General features: G+C 40.0%; 1 protein-coding gene across 2 annotated transcripts in view; it reads left to right on the top strand.

Annotated features, from left to right (window-relative positions):
• Positions 1 to 6,639, top strand: part of zgc:158376 (uncharacterized protein LOC100101643 homolog) — a 35,956-nt gene extending 29,317 nt beyond the window's left edge. Inside the window, exons 10-11 of one of the 2 annotated variants that reach the window (XM_059556948.1) lie at positions 269 to 490; positions 6,171 to 6,639. In XM_059556948.1, the coding sequence (XP_059412931.1) occupies positions 269 to 490; positions 6,171 to 6,328 (380 nt within the window). In that variant the 3' untranslated portion in view covers positions 6,329 to 6,639. The remainder of the gene's footprint in view (positions 1 to 268; positions 491 to 6,170) is intronic. The other variant, XM_059556947.1, reaches the window with a different exon arrangement.
• The last annotated feature ends 11,049 nt before the right edge of the window (positions 6,640 to 17,688 follow it).

The raw sequence follows: 17,688 nt of genomic DNA, 5'->3' as shown, positions 1-17,688 counted from the left end.
ACACATTTATGACTATTAATGTACAACTTCCAATTCAAAACACGGGTGTTTTTATCATTGTCTGTGTGCAAATTGAAAGATTCAGCTTTTCACGTCAGAGCTGTGAGTGTAAACTTCAACTTACAAATACGAATATTAATATGACAAGTTCTCACATTCAGATCAACAAGCTCTCGAGTTTAGCTACTGATTTATCTTCACATCAGAGCTGCATATTAAACCGGCTCGTGAGCACGTGGGACTAAAGCTGTGCTGCTGTTGTCCACAGCTCACGGAGAGAACCGCGGCGGACGCTTCCAGAACGTGACAGAGCTGCGTCTGGTGGGCCTGGAGGTGACTGACGCCGTGTCGCGCCTGCTAGTGCGCTATCTTCCTCACCTGAGCAAGCTGGACCTCAGTCAGTGCTGCCACATCACAGACCAGAGCATCCAGACGCTGACCTCTGCCCTGTCCCCGCTGCGAGAGAGCCTCACACACGTCAGCCTGGCAGGTACACACACACACTGCATCAGTCCTCCTCCTGATCACTCTTAATCTCTCATGCACTACAACAGCGCTTTAAAGAAACTGTAGAGGTCACTGTCTTTCTTTAATGCATATAGATTTGGATATTTTTCATACAACTGGATACATTGTCTTTACACATCATGTTATGCAGACATTTGTTTTATTTATCTTTCAGATGCATCTCAGAAATGCTTTCACAGAGGTTAAATATATTTTACACATTTCTCATCAGTTGTAGAACTAAATTTTGATAATTGACATGAATATGCACACACAAGCACACAGTAATGGAAAAATGTCAGTGGCATATCCAGTGAACTACATGAACAAGCAGTAGTAGAGCACATGACACCTACTAATAACCATGGCAACAAGAAAAACACAATTCCATCACCAGCGAAAATGAATAGATTTAGTTGTAGAATTCCAGATGTTGATGTTGTTTTGTTAGGGGAAAAAAATAGTCATTAATTGACAGCCGTCTTGAGTTAAAATCCGAAAGGAATGTAATTAAATCTAATACTAAAATACTAGCAATGGTATAATGATAATTTGATAATGAATAAGGTTTTTTTTTTCGGAAAAAAATGTGGTAAATAGAGTAATAGCATGGTAATATCCAAAACTTATAGATTTTTGCATCGGCTTACTAGTACAGACTGCAAAACCCAAAATAGGTCTGATAGGTTTGAGAAGAACTGGGTATGGGCCAAGTCATACATATACACTCACCTAAAGGATTATTAGGAACACCATACTAATACTGTCTGACCCCCTTTCGCCTTCAGAACTGCATTAATTCTACGTGGCATTGATTCAACAAGGTGCTGAAAGCATTCTTTAGAAATGTTGGCCCATATTGATAGGATAGCATCTTGCATTTGATGGAGATTTGTGGGATGCACATCCAGGACACGAAGCTCTCGTTCCACCACATCCCAAAGATGCTCTATTGGGTTGAGATCTGGTGACTTTGGGGGCCATTTTAGTACAGTGAACTCATTGTCATGTTCAAGAAACCAATTTGAAATGATTCAAGCTTTGTGACATGGTGCATTATCCTTCTGGAAGTAGCCATCAGAGAATGGGTACATGGTGGTCATAAAGGGATGGACATGGTCAGAAACAATGCTCAGGTAGGTCATGGCATTTAAACAATGCCCAATTGGCACTAAGGGGCCTAAAGTGTGCCAAGAAAACATCCCCCACACCATTACACCACCACCAGCAGCCTGCACAGTGGTAACAAGGCATGATGGATCCATGTTCTCATTCTGTTTACGCCAAATTCTGACTCTACCTCTGAATGTCTCAACAGAAACCATCACAGACTCATCAGACCAGGCAACATTTTTCCAGTCTTCAACTGTCCAATTTTGGTGAGCTCGTGCAAATTGTAGCGTCTTTTTCCTATTTGTAGTGGAAATGAGTGGTACCCGGTGGGGTCTTCTGCTGTTGTAGCCCATCCGCCTCAAGGTTGTGCGTGTTGTGGCTTCACAAATGCTTTGCTGCATACCTTGGTTGTAACGAGTGGTTATTTCAGTCAAAGTTGCTCTTCTATCTCTTGAATCTTGAATCAGTCGGTCCTTTCTCCTCTTACCTCTAGCATCAACAAAGCATTTTCGTCCACAGGACTGCCACATACTGGATGTTTTTCCCTTTTCACACCATTCTTTGTAAACCCTAGAAATGGTTGTGTGTGAAAATCCCAGTAACTGAGCAGATTGTGAAATACTCAGACCGGCCCGTCTGGCACCAACAACCATACCATGCTCAAAACTGCTTAAATCACCTATCTTTCCCATTCTGACATTCAGTTTGGAGTTCAGGAGATTGTCTTGACCAGGACCACACTCCTAAATGCATTGAAGCAACTGCCATGTGATTGGTTGATTAGATAATTGCATTAATAAGAAATTGAACAGGTGTTCCTAATAATCCTTTAGGTGAGTGTATATATACACAGTACAGACCAAAAGTTTGGACACACCTTCTCATTCAAAGAGTTTTCTTTATTTTCATGACTATGAAAATTGTAGATTCACACTGAAGGCATCAAAGCTATGAATTAACACATGTGGAATTATATATGGAATTATATACATAACAAAAAAGTGTGAAACAACTGAAAATATGTCATATTGTAGGTTCTTCAAGGAGCCACCTTTTGCTTTGATTACTGCTTTGCACACTCTTGGCGTTCTCTTGATGAGCTTCAAGAGGTAGTCTCCTGAAATGGTCTTCCAACAGTCTTGAAGGAGTTCCCCGAGAGATGCTTAGCACTTGTTGGCCCTTTTGCCTTCTGTCTGCGGTCCAGCTCACCCCTAAACCATCTGGATTGGGTTCAGGTCTGTGGAGGCCAGGTCATCTGGCGCAGCACCCCATCACTCTCCTTCTTGCTCAAATAGCCCATGATGCCTTCAGTGTGACTCTACAATTTTCATAGTCATGAAAATAAAGAAAACTCTTTGAATGAGAAGATGTCCAAACTTTTGGTCTGTACTGTGTGTGTGTGTGTGTATATATATATATATATATATATATAAATATGTCCATATTAACATTGGTGTTTTGAAATAAGTTCAGTTTCTAAGCTGCTCTGTTGAAATAATATTGTTCACCGTGACTGAGTTTAAACTCAAGGTTGCTCTGTTACAGTCTCCATAGGAACCCGTGTTAATATGAATTAATCAATTGATGAATCAAACAAAAGTTACTAAAAATAAAAATGAGCTTGTAGTTGAAATATGGCCACAACAACAGCAAGAAGTTTAAAGAATATCTGTATATGACTTGTTTTGATCACCATCAAACTGAAAAGATGCGTTTGCATTTGATACCCAAGAAGAGTAAAACAAAGCACTCTGAAGCTCACACAGCTGCTCCAAAAACTGCTTCAAAAACCCACTGCTCATTACAGGTCATGACACTTTAGCCATTTGCATACACTGAAGGAAAAATACGGTAAAAAAACTGGCAGCTGTGGTTGCCAAAATTTTACCATTAAAAAATACAGTAGCACCATTTTAGGTTTTACATATTTAACAATTAACTTAAAAACCATAATTTGCTTAAATGATATAATGCTAATATACCAACCTATGAAAGTAATGAAATCTGTTTTGTATCTTTGTAATACATTGATGACCACCAAAATCAGAAGGTGGTGTGAAAATCACATGATGAACTAAAGCCCATCACGAGCTGCTTTTAAATACTGACATCTGTGTCCCTGGAGCACAGAAGCAGTCATCAGTAGCACAGGGATATTTGTAGCAAAACAGTCCCTCCAGGATTTCGCGATTTTTGCGATCGCTGAATTTATCGCAAAATCAAGCAAACTCCGCAAATTTTCGCAAAAGATCACAAATTATCGTAATTTCCACAAGTTGTCAGCATAATTTGGGCTTAGAAGCATCCCATAACGTCACTGCAAAATGCATTCAGTCCAAGAAAGGCCTTGCGTTCTCGTCAGGACCGATTTACAAGAGCTAAAGCGGAACGAATCCACGCTACTAGTTCGGGCTGCGCAGACCGTTTATCTGCTCGAGCCGGAGACAGAGCACCGTCACACACAGCGCTGGGAGATACACTGAAGAAAACAGAATCAATAACATCTCTGTCAAATCTTGTGAGGAGCTTTCAAACTCAGCGAAGAATTCTGTTAAACCCTGATATCAGAACAAACTCCACTGATGTGGAAACCAGGAAAAACATTGTTCGATAAACACAAATCTCCACTATTCACCATGGATTTAACAGTAAACTACAGGAACAACTTGTGGCAGAAATGTTCTAATGTTTTCCAGCAATTTACATGCTTCACACAACTTTTCCCAGCACTTTAATGCTTTAATTATTACTAAATTTGAAAGTTATTTTTAATGTGATGATATTTGTTCATCCTTAATAGGTTTCCCCCATGTATAAAACTAAAAGTTTTATAATGTAGGAAAGCAAACGCCTATTTAAAAATAAAAAAAGATATTTAATGACCACTAGTAGATGGCTAAAGAGAAGTATTCATAGGTCATTTCCACTCACTAATATATTTTTGTATTCACGTAGTGCAGATGAACAAGCACTCTTAAAATACATCTTGCATATGTAAATACAGACATTAGATGTCTCTGAGATGTAGATGTGAGATTATGGTGAGTGTTTTACTGTCAGGTGTTGAAGACACCTTCTGTACGTATCACTGTAAAAAATGACTGTGATTTTAACGGTAAAAAAACTTTACAGGGAAAAACCGTAAACTTACGTTCCCAGAATTCTCTCCGTTGCATTTCAAATTTTGTTTGAATTTGATGTTTTTTCTTTGAAATAACTATGTTTCTTCTTAATTTTTTCTCATCTGTTATGTTTATTAGGTTTGTATGTTACATAAAATGTTGTTAAATTAATGTTTATTGCATATTTCAGTTTAATGAGTCTCACCATGATGGTGTTTAGTGCTTGTGTGAATGACACCGTGCACCTTCTATGTATCTTATTATTTAAAAGCTGCTTGTGATGGGCTTTGTTTCACCACGTGACTCTCTCATCACCACCTGCTTTTGGTGGTTACCGGTGTAATACAAAGGTACAAAACAGATTTCAGTGCTTCAAAAAGTTCGTATATTAATATTATATCAGTTAAATTATGGTATTAAACTGTAAATATAAAGTAATACCGTTAAACCTACAACAGTGTAAATGTATTTTTTACGGTATAAAACCGTTAAACCAAAAACGGTTTTACCGTATTTTTTACGGTATAATTCTGGCAACCACAGCTGCCGGTTTTTTACCGTATATTTTACGGAATATTTTTAACAGTGTAGATCTTAATGGCTCTAGTGCTGGTGTCCTCAAACGTTATTCTGGAGACCTACAGTGTTCTCCAAGTCAGAAAAGTCATAACCGTGTTAGAAGAATGTTCTCTGTGGTAGATTTTCATCGAAAAACAATAATAAAATGCAGCAAATTCCATCAACAATTTTAAGAAAAGCTGCAGCAAAATTAGTCATTTTGATTGCAAAAAGTACAAAACAAAATCTTGAAATCCTGGAGGGACTGAATAGACAACAATACATCGTATGAGTCAAAATTATACATTTCTCATTTATGCCAAAAATCATTAGGATATTAAGATCATGTTCCATGAATGTATTTAGTAAGTTTTCCTACAGTAAATATATCAAAACTTAATGTTTGATCAGTAATATGGATTGCTAAGAACTTCATTTGAACAACTTTAAAGATGATTTTCTCAATATTTAGATTTTTTTGCTCCCTCAGATTCCAGATTTTCAAATAGTTGTATCTCAGACTAATATTGTCCTCCGAACAAACCACACATCAATGGAGAGATGACCCTTATGACAAATATAGAAGGTGCACAGTGTCATTCACACAAAAACTAAAACTGAAATTATTTAAGAACATTAGATGTAACATACAACACTACTGTACACAACTGATAAGAAAAAACTGCAAATGTGAAATGTAACACCAGTAATTCTGGGAATGTCAATTTATGTTTTTTCACTCTAAATGATTCATTCTTTTTCACTTCCAAAAATGGTATATACAATAGAACTTCCCATTAATGAATGAATCAGTCAGTCAGTCTTCTGCTGTTCGGATCCCTCAGAGTTGACTGCGCTGCTGTGTTTCAGGCTGTGTGAAGGTGACGGAGCAGTGTCTGCCGCTGCTGCGCCGCTGTGCTTCACTGCAGACTGTGGACCTGCGCTCCTGCTGCCTCCTCGCTCCAGACGTCTCCCAGCTGCACTGCTTCCCCTCGGCCCAAGACAGACTCCTGGTCAAGAACAGCTAGACTCCTGCACAGGACCTTCGGACATCACAGACACTTATTAGTTCTGGATCAACCATTTGTGAATGGAGAGATCAAGTCCACATAGATATCCCGTACCAGTAATGAGTGTGTGTACAGATTGGTAGTTCTCCTGACCCCGGCCGGCACTGCTCCTGTCCTGCTGGGAACACTGGCTCTGTCCCGATGCAGAATGTATCCTACTGTGGAAAGCTTGTCTCAAAGACAGCCATATTAGTGTGCTTGGGTGGATCTCACCCCAAAATCAAAACACATTTTATCTGTTTTTTACATTAATAATAATAATAATAATAATAATAATAATAAAGAAAGCCCACTTTGGGACCAATACGAATTTCATTAGTGGTAGGCACATTTACCCCCAAGTTCTCATGACTGTAAAAATAATAACCTCACTCTTCTGCTTCAACAGCATTTCACATTGCTGTCCGAGGTGTTAAGGTTCAGATACAGAGATGCTTGAAAATCTTTATGGGCCTAAAATGAAGCTTGGCTTTGATTTTGGGGTTTTAGGTGTTTGTTGAGATGCACTCATTGGTGGATCAGTTTTCGGAGGTGTGTGTGAACAGTGTTAACGTGGGTGATGGGCTCTGATGGTGTGCTTGGTGTTCCCTTCTCTTCACTCACTCTCGGCCTTACTGTGCCATGCGCTGAGCGTCCTCTGTTCTTCCCCTCTTCCTGATCGATGAAGGACACGGAGCAGAAAGCCTGTAAGACGTCGCTGTGCTCGGCTGCATCTTATATAATGTGGCAGGGTGAATGTTGCTGTAGATTCCTGCAGCCCTGGAAAGATTTTCCCAGAACGAGGGATTGGTTTGTTGTCATTCGGTCAGCTCATTCCAGCTGCTCACATTCAAAGCCAGAATGGTATGCCTCTCATTAGCAATAGAGAACAGTGAAGATAAATCCTTGGTGGCCATCTAGTTTGAAAATGTGTTTGAGAATAAAACAGTTGGTTTTTCCAGCCGCATTCATTGTTAGCACTCGCAAAACGAGTCACTTCTGGTGTTTTAATGCTTCTCCGAGGAGGAAGGCTTTAAGGCTTTAACGTTCTTGCACACTTTTATTCAGTATTGGGTCCAATACATGGCATTATAAAGTGTTTGATGGCAGTACACAAACAGTATCCCTTAAAAGTGCCCTCGACAATGTAGATGCTATGTTTTTTTTTGTTTTTTTTTGTCGATGTTGTTGTTGTTTTTAGATTTCACGTTCAGTGCAGTTTGCATTTAAAATACGTTTCTGCACATTGGAATATACCTGTGTGCGGTTCATAATTACATATCAAACATGGAGTTATTGATCTTTTTTGGAACTGGCGCAAAGAATTCAAGTTGAAGAACCTAAATAGGTTTCAAATATGGTTCCTCTTTCGTACGACCATGTTTTTTTGCAGATTCATAGCCCACCAAACTTAATTGCCATGTATGAACCAAACGTTCACCCTGTTGAATGCACAGGGCGGAAATCATGTTATTATAATATCTTGCCAATTTTTTTTTTGGGGGGGGGGGCCTTCATATATAAATATATATATTTCTTGTTTTGCATTGATCCATGTGATAGAATATGTGAAATAATGGGGTAAAAGAAAAACAAGGCAGCTACTGTAAAAGTGACTACTGTAAAATGTCTTATTAAATAAAGACAATGGGGGTTGTTTTTATTTACTCGGCTTTTCTTTCCTCAATGTGCTGCAAACACTACTGAAATACTTGAGAGTCCTGCCAACTGAAAAAAAAAAAACTTTTTCAGGGCTAAACAGTGAGGATTTTACTTGCATTTTCGAGGGAAATCTACTGTTGCAGTAAATATGGCACACCGTCTGAACTTAAAGGGTTAGTTCACCCAGATAGCAAATTTATGTAATTAATAACTTACCCTCATGTTGTTTCAAACCCATGAGACCTCCGTTTATCTTCTGAACACAGTTTAAGATATTTTAGATTTAGTCCGAGAGCTCTCAGTCCCTCCATTGAAGCTGTGCGTACGGTCTACGGTCCATGTCCAGAAAGTCAAAGTCAAAGTCATCTTTATTTATATAGCGCTTTAAACAAAATACATTGCGTCAAAGCAACTGAACAACATTCATTAGGAAAACAGTGTCAATAATGCAAAAATGATTGTTAAAGGCAGTTCATCATTGGATTCAGTTATGTCATCTCTGTTCCGTTAAATAGTGTCTGTGCATTTATTTGCAATCAAGTCAACGATATCGCTGTAGATGAAGTGACCCCAACTAAGCAAGCCAGAGGCGACAGCGGCAAGGAACCGAAACTCCATCGGTGACAGAATGGAGAAAAAAACCTTGGGAGAAACCAGGCTCAGTTGGGGGGCCAGTTCTCCTCTGACCAGACGAAACCAGTAGTTCAATTCCAGACTGCAGCAAAGTCAGATTGTGCAGAAGAATCATCTGTTTCCTGTGGTCTTGTCCTGGTGCTCCTCTGAGACAAGGTCTTTACAGGGGATCTGTATCTGGGGCTCTAGTTGTCCTGGTCTCCGCTGTCTTTCAGGGCAGTAGAGGTCCTTTCTAGGTGCTGATCCGCCATCTGATCTGGATACGTACTGGATCCGGGTGACTGCAGTGACCCTCTGATCTGGACACAGACTGGATCTGATGGCCACGGTGACCTCGGAATAAGAGAGAAACAGACAAATATTAGCATAGATGCCATTCTTCTAATGATGTAGCAAGTACATAGGGTGTTATGGGAAGTGTTTCCGGTTCCGGTTTACCTAATTAATGCAGCCTAAAAATCCTTTAACGGATTTGAATAATAAAAGCATATTAGTATGTTATGTGTATGCCAGGTTAAAGAGATGGGTCTTTAATCTAGATTTAAACTGCAAGTGTGTCTGCCTCCCGAACAATGTTAGGTAGGTTATTCCAGAGTTTAGGCGCCAAATAGGAAAAGGATCTGCCGCCCGCAGTTGATTTTGATATTCTAGGTATTATCAAATTGCCTGAGTTTTGAGAATGTAGCGGACGTAGAGGATTATAATGTAAAAGGAGCTCATTCAAATACTGAGGTGCTAAACTATTCAGGGCTTTATAAGTAATAAGCAATATTTTAAAATCTACGATGCTTGATAGGGAGCCAGTGCAGTGTTGACAGGACCGGGCTAATATGGTCATACTTCCTGTTTCTAGTAAGAACTCTTGCTGCTGCATTTTGGACTAGCTGTAGTTTGTTTACTAAGCGTGCAGAACAACCACCCAATAAAGCATTACAATAATCTAACCTTGAGGTCATAAATACATGGATTAACATTTCTGCATTTGACATTGAGAGCATAGGCCGTAATTTAGATATATTTTTGAGATGGAAAAATGCAGTTTTACAAATGCTAGAAACGTGGCTTTCTAAGGAAAGATTGCGATCAAGTAGCACACCTAGGTTCCTAACTGATGACGAAGAATTGACAGAGCAACCATCAAGTCTTAGACAGTGTTCTAGGTTATTACAAGCGGAGTTTTTAGGTCCTATAATTAACACCTCTGTTTTTTCAGAATTTAGCAGTAAGAAATTACTCGTCATCCAGTTTTTTATATCGACTATGCAATCCATTAGTTTTTCAAATTGGTGTGTTTCACCGGGCTGCGAAGAAATATAGTGCTGAGTATCATCAGCATAACAGTGAAAGCTAACACCATGTTTCCTTATGATATCTCCCAAGGGTAACATATAAAGTGTGAAGAGTAGCGGCCCTAGTACTGAGCCTTGAGGTACTCCATACTGCACTTGTGATCGATAGGATACATCTTCATTCACTGCTACGAACTGATGGCGGTCATATAAGTACGATTTAAACCATGCTAATGCACCTCCACTGATGCCAACAAAGTGTTCAAGTCTATGCAAAAGAATGTTGTGGTCAATTGTGTCAAACGCAGCACTAAGATCCAATAAAACTAATAGAGAGATACACCCACGATCAGATGATAAGAGCAGATCATTTGTAACTCTAAGGAGAGCAGTCTCAGTACTATGATACGGTCTAAATCCTGACTGGAAATCCTCACATATACCATTTTTCTCTAAGAAGGAATATAATTGTGAGGATACCACCTTTTCTAGTATCTTGGACAGAAAAGGGAGATTCGAGATTGGTCTATAATTAACTAGTTCTTTGGGATCAAGTTGTGGTTTTTTGATGAGAGTTTTTTTTTATCTCTAATAGTATCAATTTTAGAAGTAAAGTAGTTCATAAAGTCATTACTGCTGTGGTGTTGGGAAATGTCAACACTTGTTGAGCCTTTATTTTTCGTTAATTTAGCCACTGTATTGAATAAATACCTGGGGTTATGTTTGTTTTCTTCTAAAAGAGAAGAAAAGTAATCAGATCTAGCAGTTTTTAATGCTTTTCTGTAGGATATGTTACTTTCCCGCCAAGCAATACGAAATACCTCTAGTTTTGTTTTCCTCCAGCTGCGCTCCATTTTTCGGGCTGCTCTCTTTAGGGTGCGAGTATGCTCATTATACCATGGTGCCAAACTGTTTTCCTTAACCTTCCTTAAGCGTAAAGGAGCAACTTTATTTAAAGTGCTAGAAAAGAGAGAGTCCATAGTTTCTGTTACATCATCAAGTTGTTCTGAGGTTTTGGATATGCTAAGGAATTTGGTTACATCAGGAAGATAACTTAAAAAGCAGTCTTTTGTGTTAGAAGTGATGGTTCTTCCATACTTGTAACAAGAAGTAGAATTTACAATTTTGGCTATATGAAGTTTGCACAGAACTAAATAATGATCTGAGATATCATCACTTGGCTGAATAATTTCAACACCATCAACATCAATTCCATGTGACAGTATTAAATCTAGAGTATGATTTCCACATTGAGTAGGTCCTGAAACGTGTTGTCTAACACCAATAGAGTTCAGAATGTCTATAAATGCTGATCCCAATGCATCGTTTTCATTATCAACATGGATATTAAAATCACCAACTATTAAAACTTTATCTGCAGCCAGAACTAACTCGGATGTAAAATCACCAAACTCTTTAATAAAGTCTGTATGGTGCCCTGGTGGCCTGTATACAGTAGCCAGTACAAACATAACAGGGGATTTATCATTAACATTTGTTTCTCTGGATAATGTTATATGAAGCACCATTACTTCAAACGAGTTATACTTGAAGCCTGCCCTCTGAGAAATCCTGAAAACGTTGTTATAAATTGAAGCAACACCTCCACCTTTGCCTTTTAGACGCGGCTCATGTTTATAACAGTAATCTTTGGGGGTGGACTCATTTAAAATAATGTAATCATCAGGTTTTAGCCAGGTTCCTGTCAAACAGAGTACATCTATATTATGATCAGTGATCATATTATTTACAAAAAGTGTTTTCGTAGAAAGGGATCTGATATTCAATAAGCCAAGCTTTATCATTTGTTTATCCATATTGCTTCTGTTTTTTATTTGTTGAAACTCAATTAAATTGTTAATCTTAACTTGGTTTGGACATTTTTTGTTTTTTCTAGTTCGGGGAACAGACACAGTCTCTATAGTGTGATATCTAGGTGAAAAAGTCTCTATGTGCTGAGAATTAACTGACCTCTGTGACGGGAGGTGGCTAGCAGACGGTCGGTTTAGCCAGTCTGTCTGCTTCATGACCTGGGCCCCAGTTAGTCAAGTATAAACACTAAGACTATTTGCCATATTTCTAGAGAGAAGAGTGGCGCCACCCCAGGAGGGATGAAGACCATCTCTTTTAAACAGGTCAGGTCTGCCCCAAAAGCTCGTCCAATTGTCTATGAAACCTATGTTATTCTCTGGGCACCACTTAGACATCCAGCCATTGAGTGATGACAATCTGCTATGCATCTCATCACCACGGTAAGCAGGGAGGGGACCAGAGCATATTACAGTGTCTGATGATGTTTTTCTTACCTAACTTGAAAGCACGATGTCAAAGTAGTATTTAAAAAATATTTTGAAGCATCGAAAATACATTTTGGTCCAAAAATAGCAAAAACTACGACTTTATTCAGCATTGACTTTTCTTCCGTGTCTGTTGTGAGAGAGAGTTCAAATCAATGCAGTCTGGATATCCGGTTCATGAACGAATCATTCAGTTCACCAAATCGAACTGAATCGTTTTAAACGGTTCACATCTCTAATACGAATTAATCCACAAATGACTTAAGCTGTTAACTTTTTTAATGTGGCTGACACTCCCTCTGAGTTCAAACAAACCAATATCCCGGAGTAATTCATTCACTCAAACAGTACACTGACTGAACTGCTGTGAAGAGAGAACTGAAGATGAACACCGAGCCGAGACAGATAAGAAGAATCGAGGAGCTGATGATACTGCGCATGTGTGATTCAGCGTGAAGCAGACTGACACACAGAGCATCTGAACCGAACTGATTCTTTTGGTGATTGATTCTGAACTGATTCTGTGCTAATGTTATGAGCGCGGGTAAACCGAAGGCTTGAATCAAGGGCAATCATCGCAAATGATGCCATTATACGTCGAGCGCAAAAGAACCGGTGAACCATTTTCTTCAACCGGTTTATTGAATCGAACTGTCCGAAAGAACTACTGGTGTTCCGAAAACCGATGCAACCGGTTCTTGACTCACAACAAATCAGCTACAAACACTATTGACTTCAACAGAAGGTACTCTCACTCCAAATTCTCACCCTCCAGACATCGCAGCTCTGTCTTTCCTCTTGTGGGCCAATCAGGATAGGGCAGTCATCAGAAGAATCATCCACTAATTGATCTTCACCTGTTAGTCTTTATCAGCACTTGAGAGGGCGAGAAAGAGAGAGAACACCCAAGGCACATACACAAAAGACAGTCCCAATGAAATAGGGCCTGGGACGCAACAGTAGTGATGGGAAGTTCGATTCTTTTCCGCGAAACGGTTCTTTCTGACAGTTCGATTCAATAAAACGGTTCTTTTACGCTTAACGTAATGACATCATTGGCGATGACGTAATGGCGTCACGTCTATCAAACATTCAAATATATAAAGTCAGTAATCAACTTTAGTCAGTAAAATGCAGGCTTAAAAAAAACACCTTGCTTGTAGTGTATGTGGAATAAAACAAGACTGAAATGAAATAAAGCCCTTAGAGTGTCTTACCTGAGCCTCGCCGGAGACACTGCTTCCAGTGTCAGATGGCTGTGACAGCACAGAAGAGGCAGGGGCGAGATGCTGTCCCTCTCCTCCAGATGATGTGGACGGCTCAGGCAGTGATGCTGGGGACTGAGGCAGAGGCAAAGATGAGGGGCTGTTTCTGAGATCACGGCAGGGGTCATCCTCATACAGCACTGGAACTGTGATGTCCTCCATGCTCTCTTCCTCAAACCCCTCATCTAGCAGGTCCTGATCATCAACCTCCTCCACCAGCCGGTCTTCCTCCTCTGGGTTCTGGAGCACTGGAGTCAGTGTTTTGCCAGTCTGGCTGTAAAGGTACTCGATTCCCAGCAATTCACCTACAATAATAAAATAATAAAAAAAGAAAAAAAGTGCTCTTAATAATTTATCAAGTACATTGGAGGCTAAATAGATAATTAAATATAATATTGCAAAAGAACAAATTAAATTTCTTACCTGTATATGCTCCAGGAGGGCGATAGCGCTCATCCCAGGGCTTCCCAAAGACTGTTCGGCTTAGCCGGTCCACAGCCTCTCTCATGGCACTGCCATATGTCCGAATGGAGGACGCCCGTTTTATGGCATCTTCCATTCGGTCATCATTCCAACGCATCAAGCCCTCAAGGAGATAGGCCTGAAAATGCGCATCACTGGCACTGGTTCCTAAAAGTTAAATAATATTAAAAAATATATAAAAAAGGGTTTTATATGTCACATATGTACAATATATGTACTACACATAAGGTGCTCTGAAGTAACTTGTATACTAAATTTAATAGAGTTGTGTAACTAAATTAAAAATGATTGTCACTTATTCCTGTATTACTAGTGACTTGTTAGTCAAGACAGCTTTGTCAATGCTAATGACATTAAAAAGTAATTGTAATGTAGAGTGTGACATTTATTAATGCGGCATTACTTTAAAGTGATGGAAGCAGTTACAGTGCTTATATTTTCTACAGAAAAATAATAATCCATATGCATGTAATACCTGGAATAAAACGGTTCAGGTGGAGGTGGAACGACTCCAAGGAGGTAGAGCCACGAGCACACCTGTAGCAGCACAGCTCCACGCTGCCTTTCTTCAATGTCCCTGTCTTCATGTACAGCGGAAAGTCCTCTGGGTCTTGTATACACTGGACGTGCTTGCGCTGTTCCTTCCATATCTGCTGGATCCGTTCGTGGTCCAGCAGAGGAACTCCCAGGGTGTCCTTCCCATCCGCACTGTCAAACTGATCAATCAGTGACCCAATCAATCTGGCGGTCTCCTCCACCCCCCTGGTCCTCCTCCGGCAGTGCAGTGCCAACTCCCTCCGGGTAATGCGAGCACTGACCGCCTTTTCTGAGATGTGGCCAGTCTTCTTTGACCCACGGACATGAAGCATACACACAGATAGAGTAAGGAAAAACTGTTCCTCTAATCATTAGAACAATGAATCTCCACCATCCTGTCTGCTCAGGGAGAGCTGAAGAGTGTGTGAGAAGAGCAAACGGTGTGAAAAAGTTATCTGGTGATTATCTAACAACGGGTAAGTTCGGAAACGCAAATAAATACACTGACACCTTGGAACATCCTTACGGTTTTGAAGAAGTGCACTCAAAGAAAGCATCCCGCTTGAGGCATGATATGATATAATTCTGTATTCTAAACAAAACATATTTTAAAATGTTGATTATTTTCCCCCAAGAAATAACGCTTCTCAGTGTGTTTTCACAAAACATTCTTGTAATATGTGCATTTGTGTCATATGCCACACCTGTATTTAGCTGTGCTTCACATTGTGATGCAGCAAATACCAGCTCCTCATCGTCATCTTCAGCAGTGGGAACGGACTTGCCTGGAGCACAAATGTTAAAACTATCATTGTGAACAATACACAGAGACAAACATATGTAAGATGGTGCTTACTTACCAGTAGCGAAAAGCTGCATGGGGGGCAAATGTTTGGCTGGGGGTTCTGCTGCTGGAGGAGGTAAAGTGCACTGCAATAATGGATCTGGAAACGGCAAGTTGACAAGTTTGCCATAATGATAAATTAATATATGTAGAAATGCTGTAGGTAAAATTCTATATTCACACTCCTACTCACAGGGTTTAACTGGTGACGTGAGTTTTTTCGCCAGCTGTGAAGGCGACAAATTTTTGCCACGTGCCAACAGCGCTTTCACAGTTGCGGTCTTCTGTACACCAGTTTGGATAGCTGCAGGTGGAGGTGCAGTGGTTGCAGAAGCACTGGAGGTTGCAGCGTGAGGTGCAGGCTGACGTACGCTGGTGCCCACAGCAGAAGCCCGTCTTTTCAGGACATATGTCTTGAAAATGGCCATGTTGGTTTTGGGCCTGGCATCTGCCTTAACGAGGTACCTGATGAGGGCTTGAGCCTCCTTGCTCTGGTCCTCATAAACATCTTTCATGGACCGGCCCTGGAAGTCACCAAACTCCACCATCAAGCAGCCCTGGTCTCCAGTTGCCCGGGCTTCTGCCTGCATTTCCTGCTTCCTCTGATACTTCTCCACTTCTTCTGCCATCTCTCTAATTTGAGAAGTGTACTGTAGGAACAGTTGTTTATTTTCTGGCAGGGGTGTTGTCTGCGCCGTCTCATTGGAAATGCTGAGCACCAAATACACGGCATACCCCAGAGAGTTTTCCAGGAGCCATCTAAATCTCTGGCCCTGGTACTTCCCAAACTGAAGTTTGCAGTGAGCCAGTACTAAAAACTGGTCACTGGGGTCTCCACCGTTTGTGCTGACAAAAGTACTGGCCTCTGACAGCACCTCCTCCTTAGGTTTGGCCCTTCCAGACTCCACATTTTCAAGGCGCCTCGCCTCCGCCAAAGGTGCCATGAGGAGTCAGCTTGATGTTGCCGATTGCCGTTGAAAAGAGGGATATGCATACATTTTCTGAAATGAAAATCAGAAAAAGACTACTACCTTTTGCAATCTAAAAGACACCTGTATGTTAAGTGTGTAACAATAATTTAACAAGCTACGCATAAACTATATTACTGTGGTAATAAACATGGCCATTACATAAACTGTCCTGAAGATGAGTTTTCTACAAAGGACAGGAATCCCTGACATATGAAATATGTAACGTCAATATGAAATTTCCTTTTATTTTCAATGCTGTCATCTTAAACCATGATTACACACACACCAGGCTACAAAATATTACATTAAATATATTATACTTCAAATGTTGTCATCTTACCCCAGGGTTACACCAGGTGCTTTTACCTCTTAAAATCTCAGCCATTTTTCTGTGTTTTTAACTTTCTGGTCTACCTAAATTAAAATGAGCACTATTCCCACATACTTTGGCCCATATGGATACATTTGGCCTTTTTTTGTTTGTTTTTAGTTAAGACTCTCAATGTTTTTTCATAAAAAAAGTCATTATTATTACATTATTTTAGAAAATATCAATTATTTCTTGGTATAAAATGCAGTTTTCCATATCTACACAACAATTTGGTAACGATTTTTACAATTAAAATGTGTGTGTGTTATTATGTGTTAATACCAAATATAAATGTAAATAGTTTAATCATTATTTTCATTCATAGGGCCCAGAAACCATGATTTCTTAGACAATAAACACATCATTGTTGACAGTAGCATAGCTTAATTAGCTGATGGTCGATAAATTTAACTTATCTGATCATTAATCATGTGAAAAGTTACAGGTTCACAGGTACTGAAGAAAGCATGAACTGTACATGCTAGCTAGCTATACTGACACGATTCATTTTCCAAAAATACACACTGTATATGAACAAATAATGACCAGTTTTCAATGAATGAAGTAATAGCCTTACCTTTAACAAAGATGACAACAACGGCGATTGGTCAAAAGGAGGCCACAGGAGAGAAACGCGATTGATCAAAAGTAAGCCACGGAAGAGAAACGCGATTGATCAAAAGTAAGCCACGGAAGAGAAACGCGATTGTTCAAAAGTAAGCCACAGGCGAAACGCGATTGGTCAAAAGTAAGCCACAGGCGAAACGCGATTGGCTCATGTGGGCTTACTTTGTGCTTACTTTGGCTCAGTCGGTGGGAAGCAGTAGGCGCAAGCGAGAGGTAGCGGGATCGATGCCCGCATTCTCCAAGTTGGCTCCTGCCCTTTTACTCACACATCCCTAGATCAGTGGTTTTCAATCCTGTCCTGGAGGCATCCCTGCACTGCACATTTCGCATTTCCCCTCATCTAACACACCTGTTTCAAATC

This window comes from Carassius carassius, chromosome 8 (assembly GCF_963082965.1).
Source record: "Carassius carassius chromosome 8, fCarCar2.1, whole genome shotgun sequence".
Lineage (NCBI taxonomy): Eukaryota > Metazoa > Chordata > Actinopteri > Cypriniformes > Cyprinidae > Carassius > Carassius carassius.
Note: the sequence above shows the minus strand (reverse complement) of the source record. Positions and strands in the feature narration are given on the sequence as shown.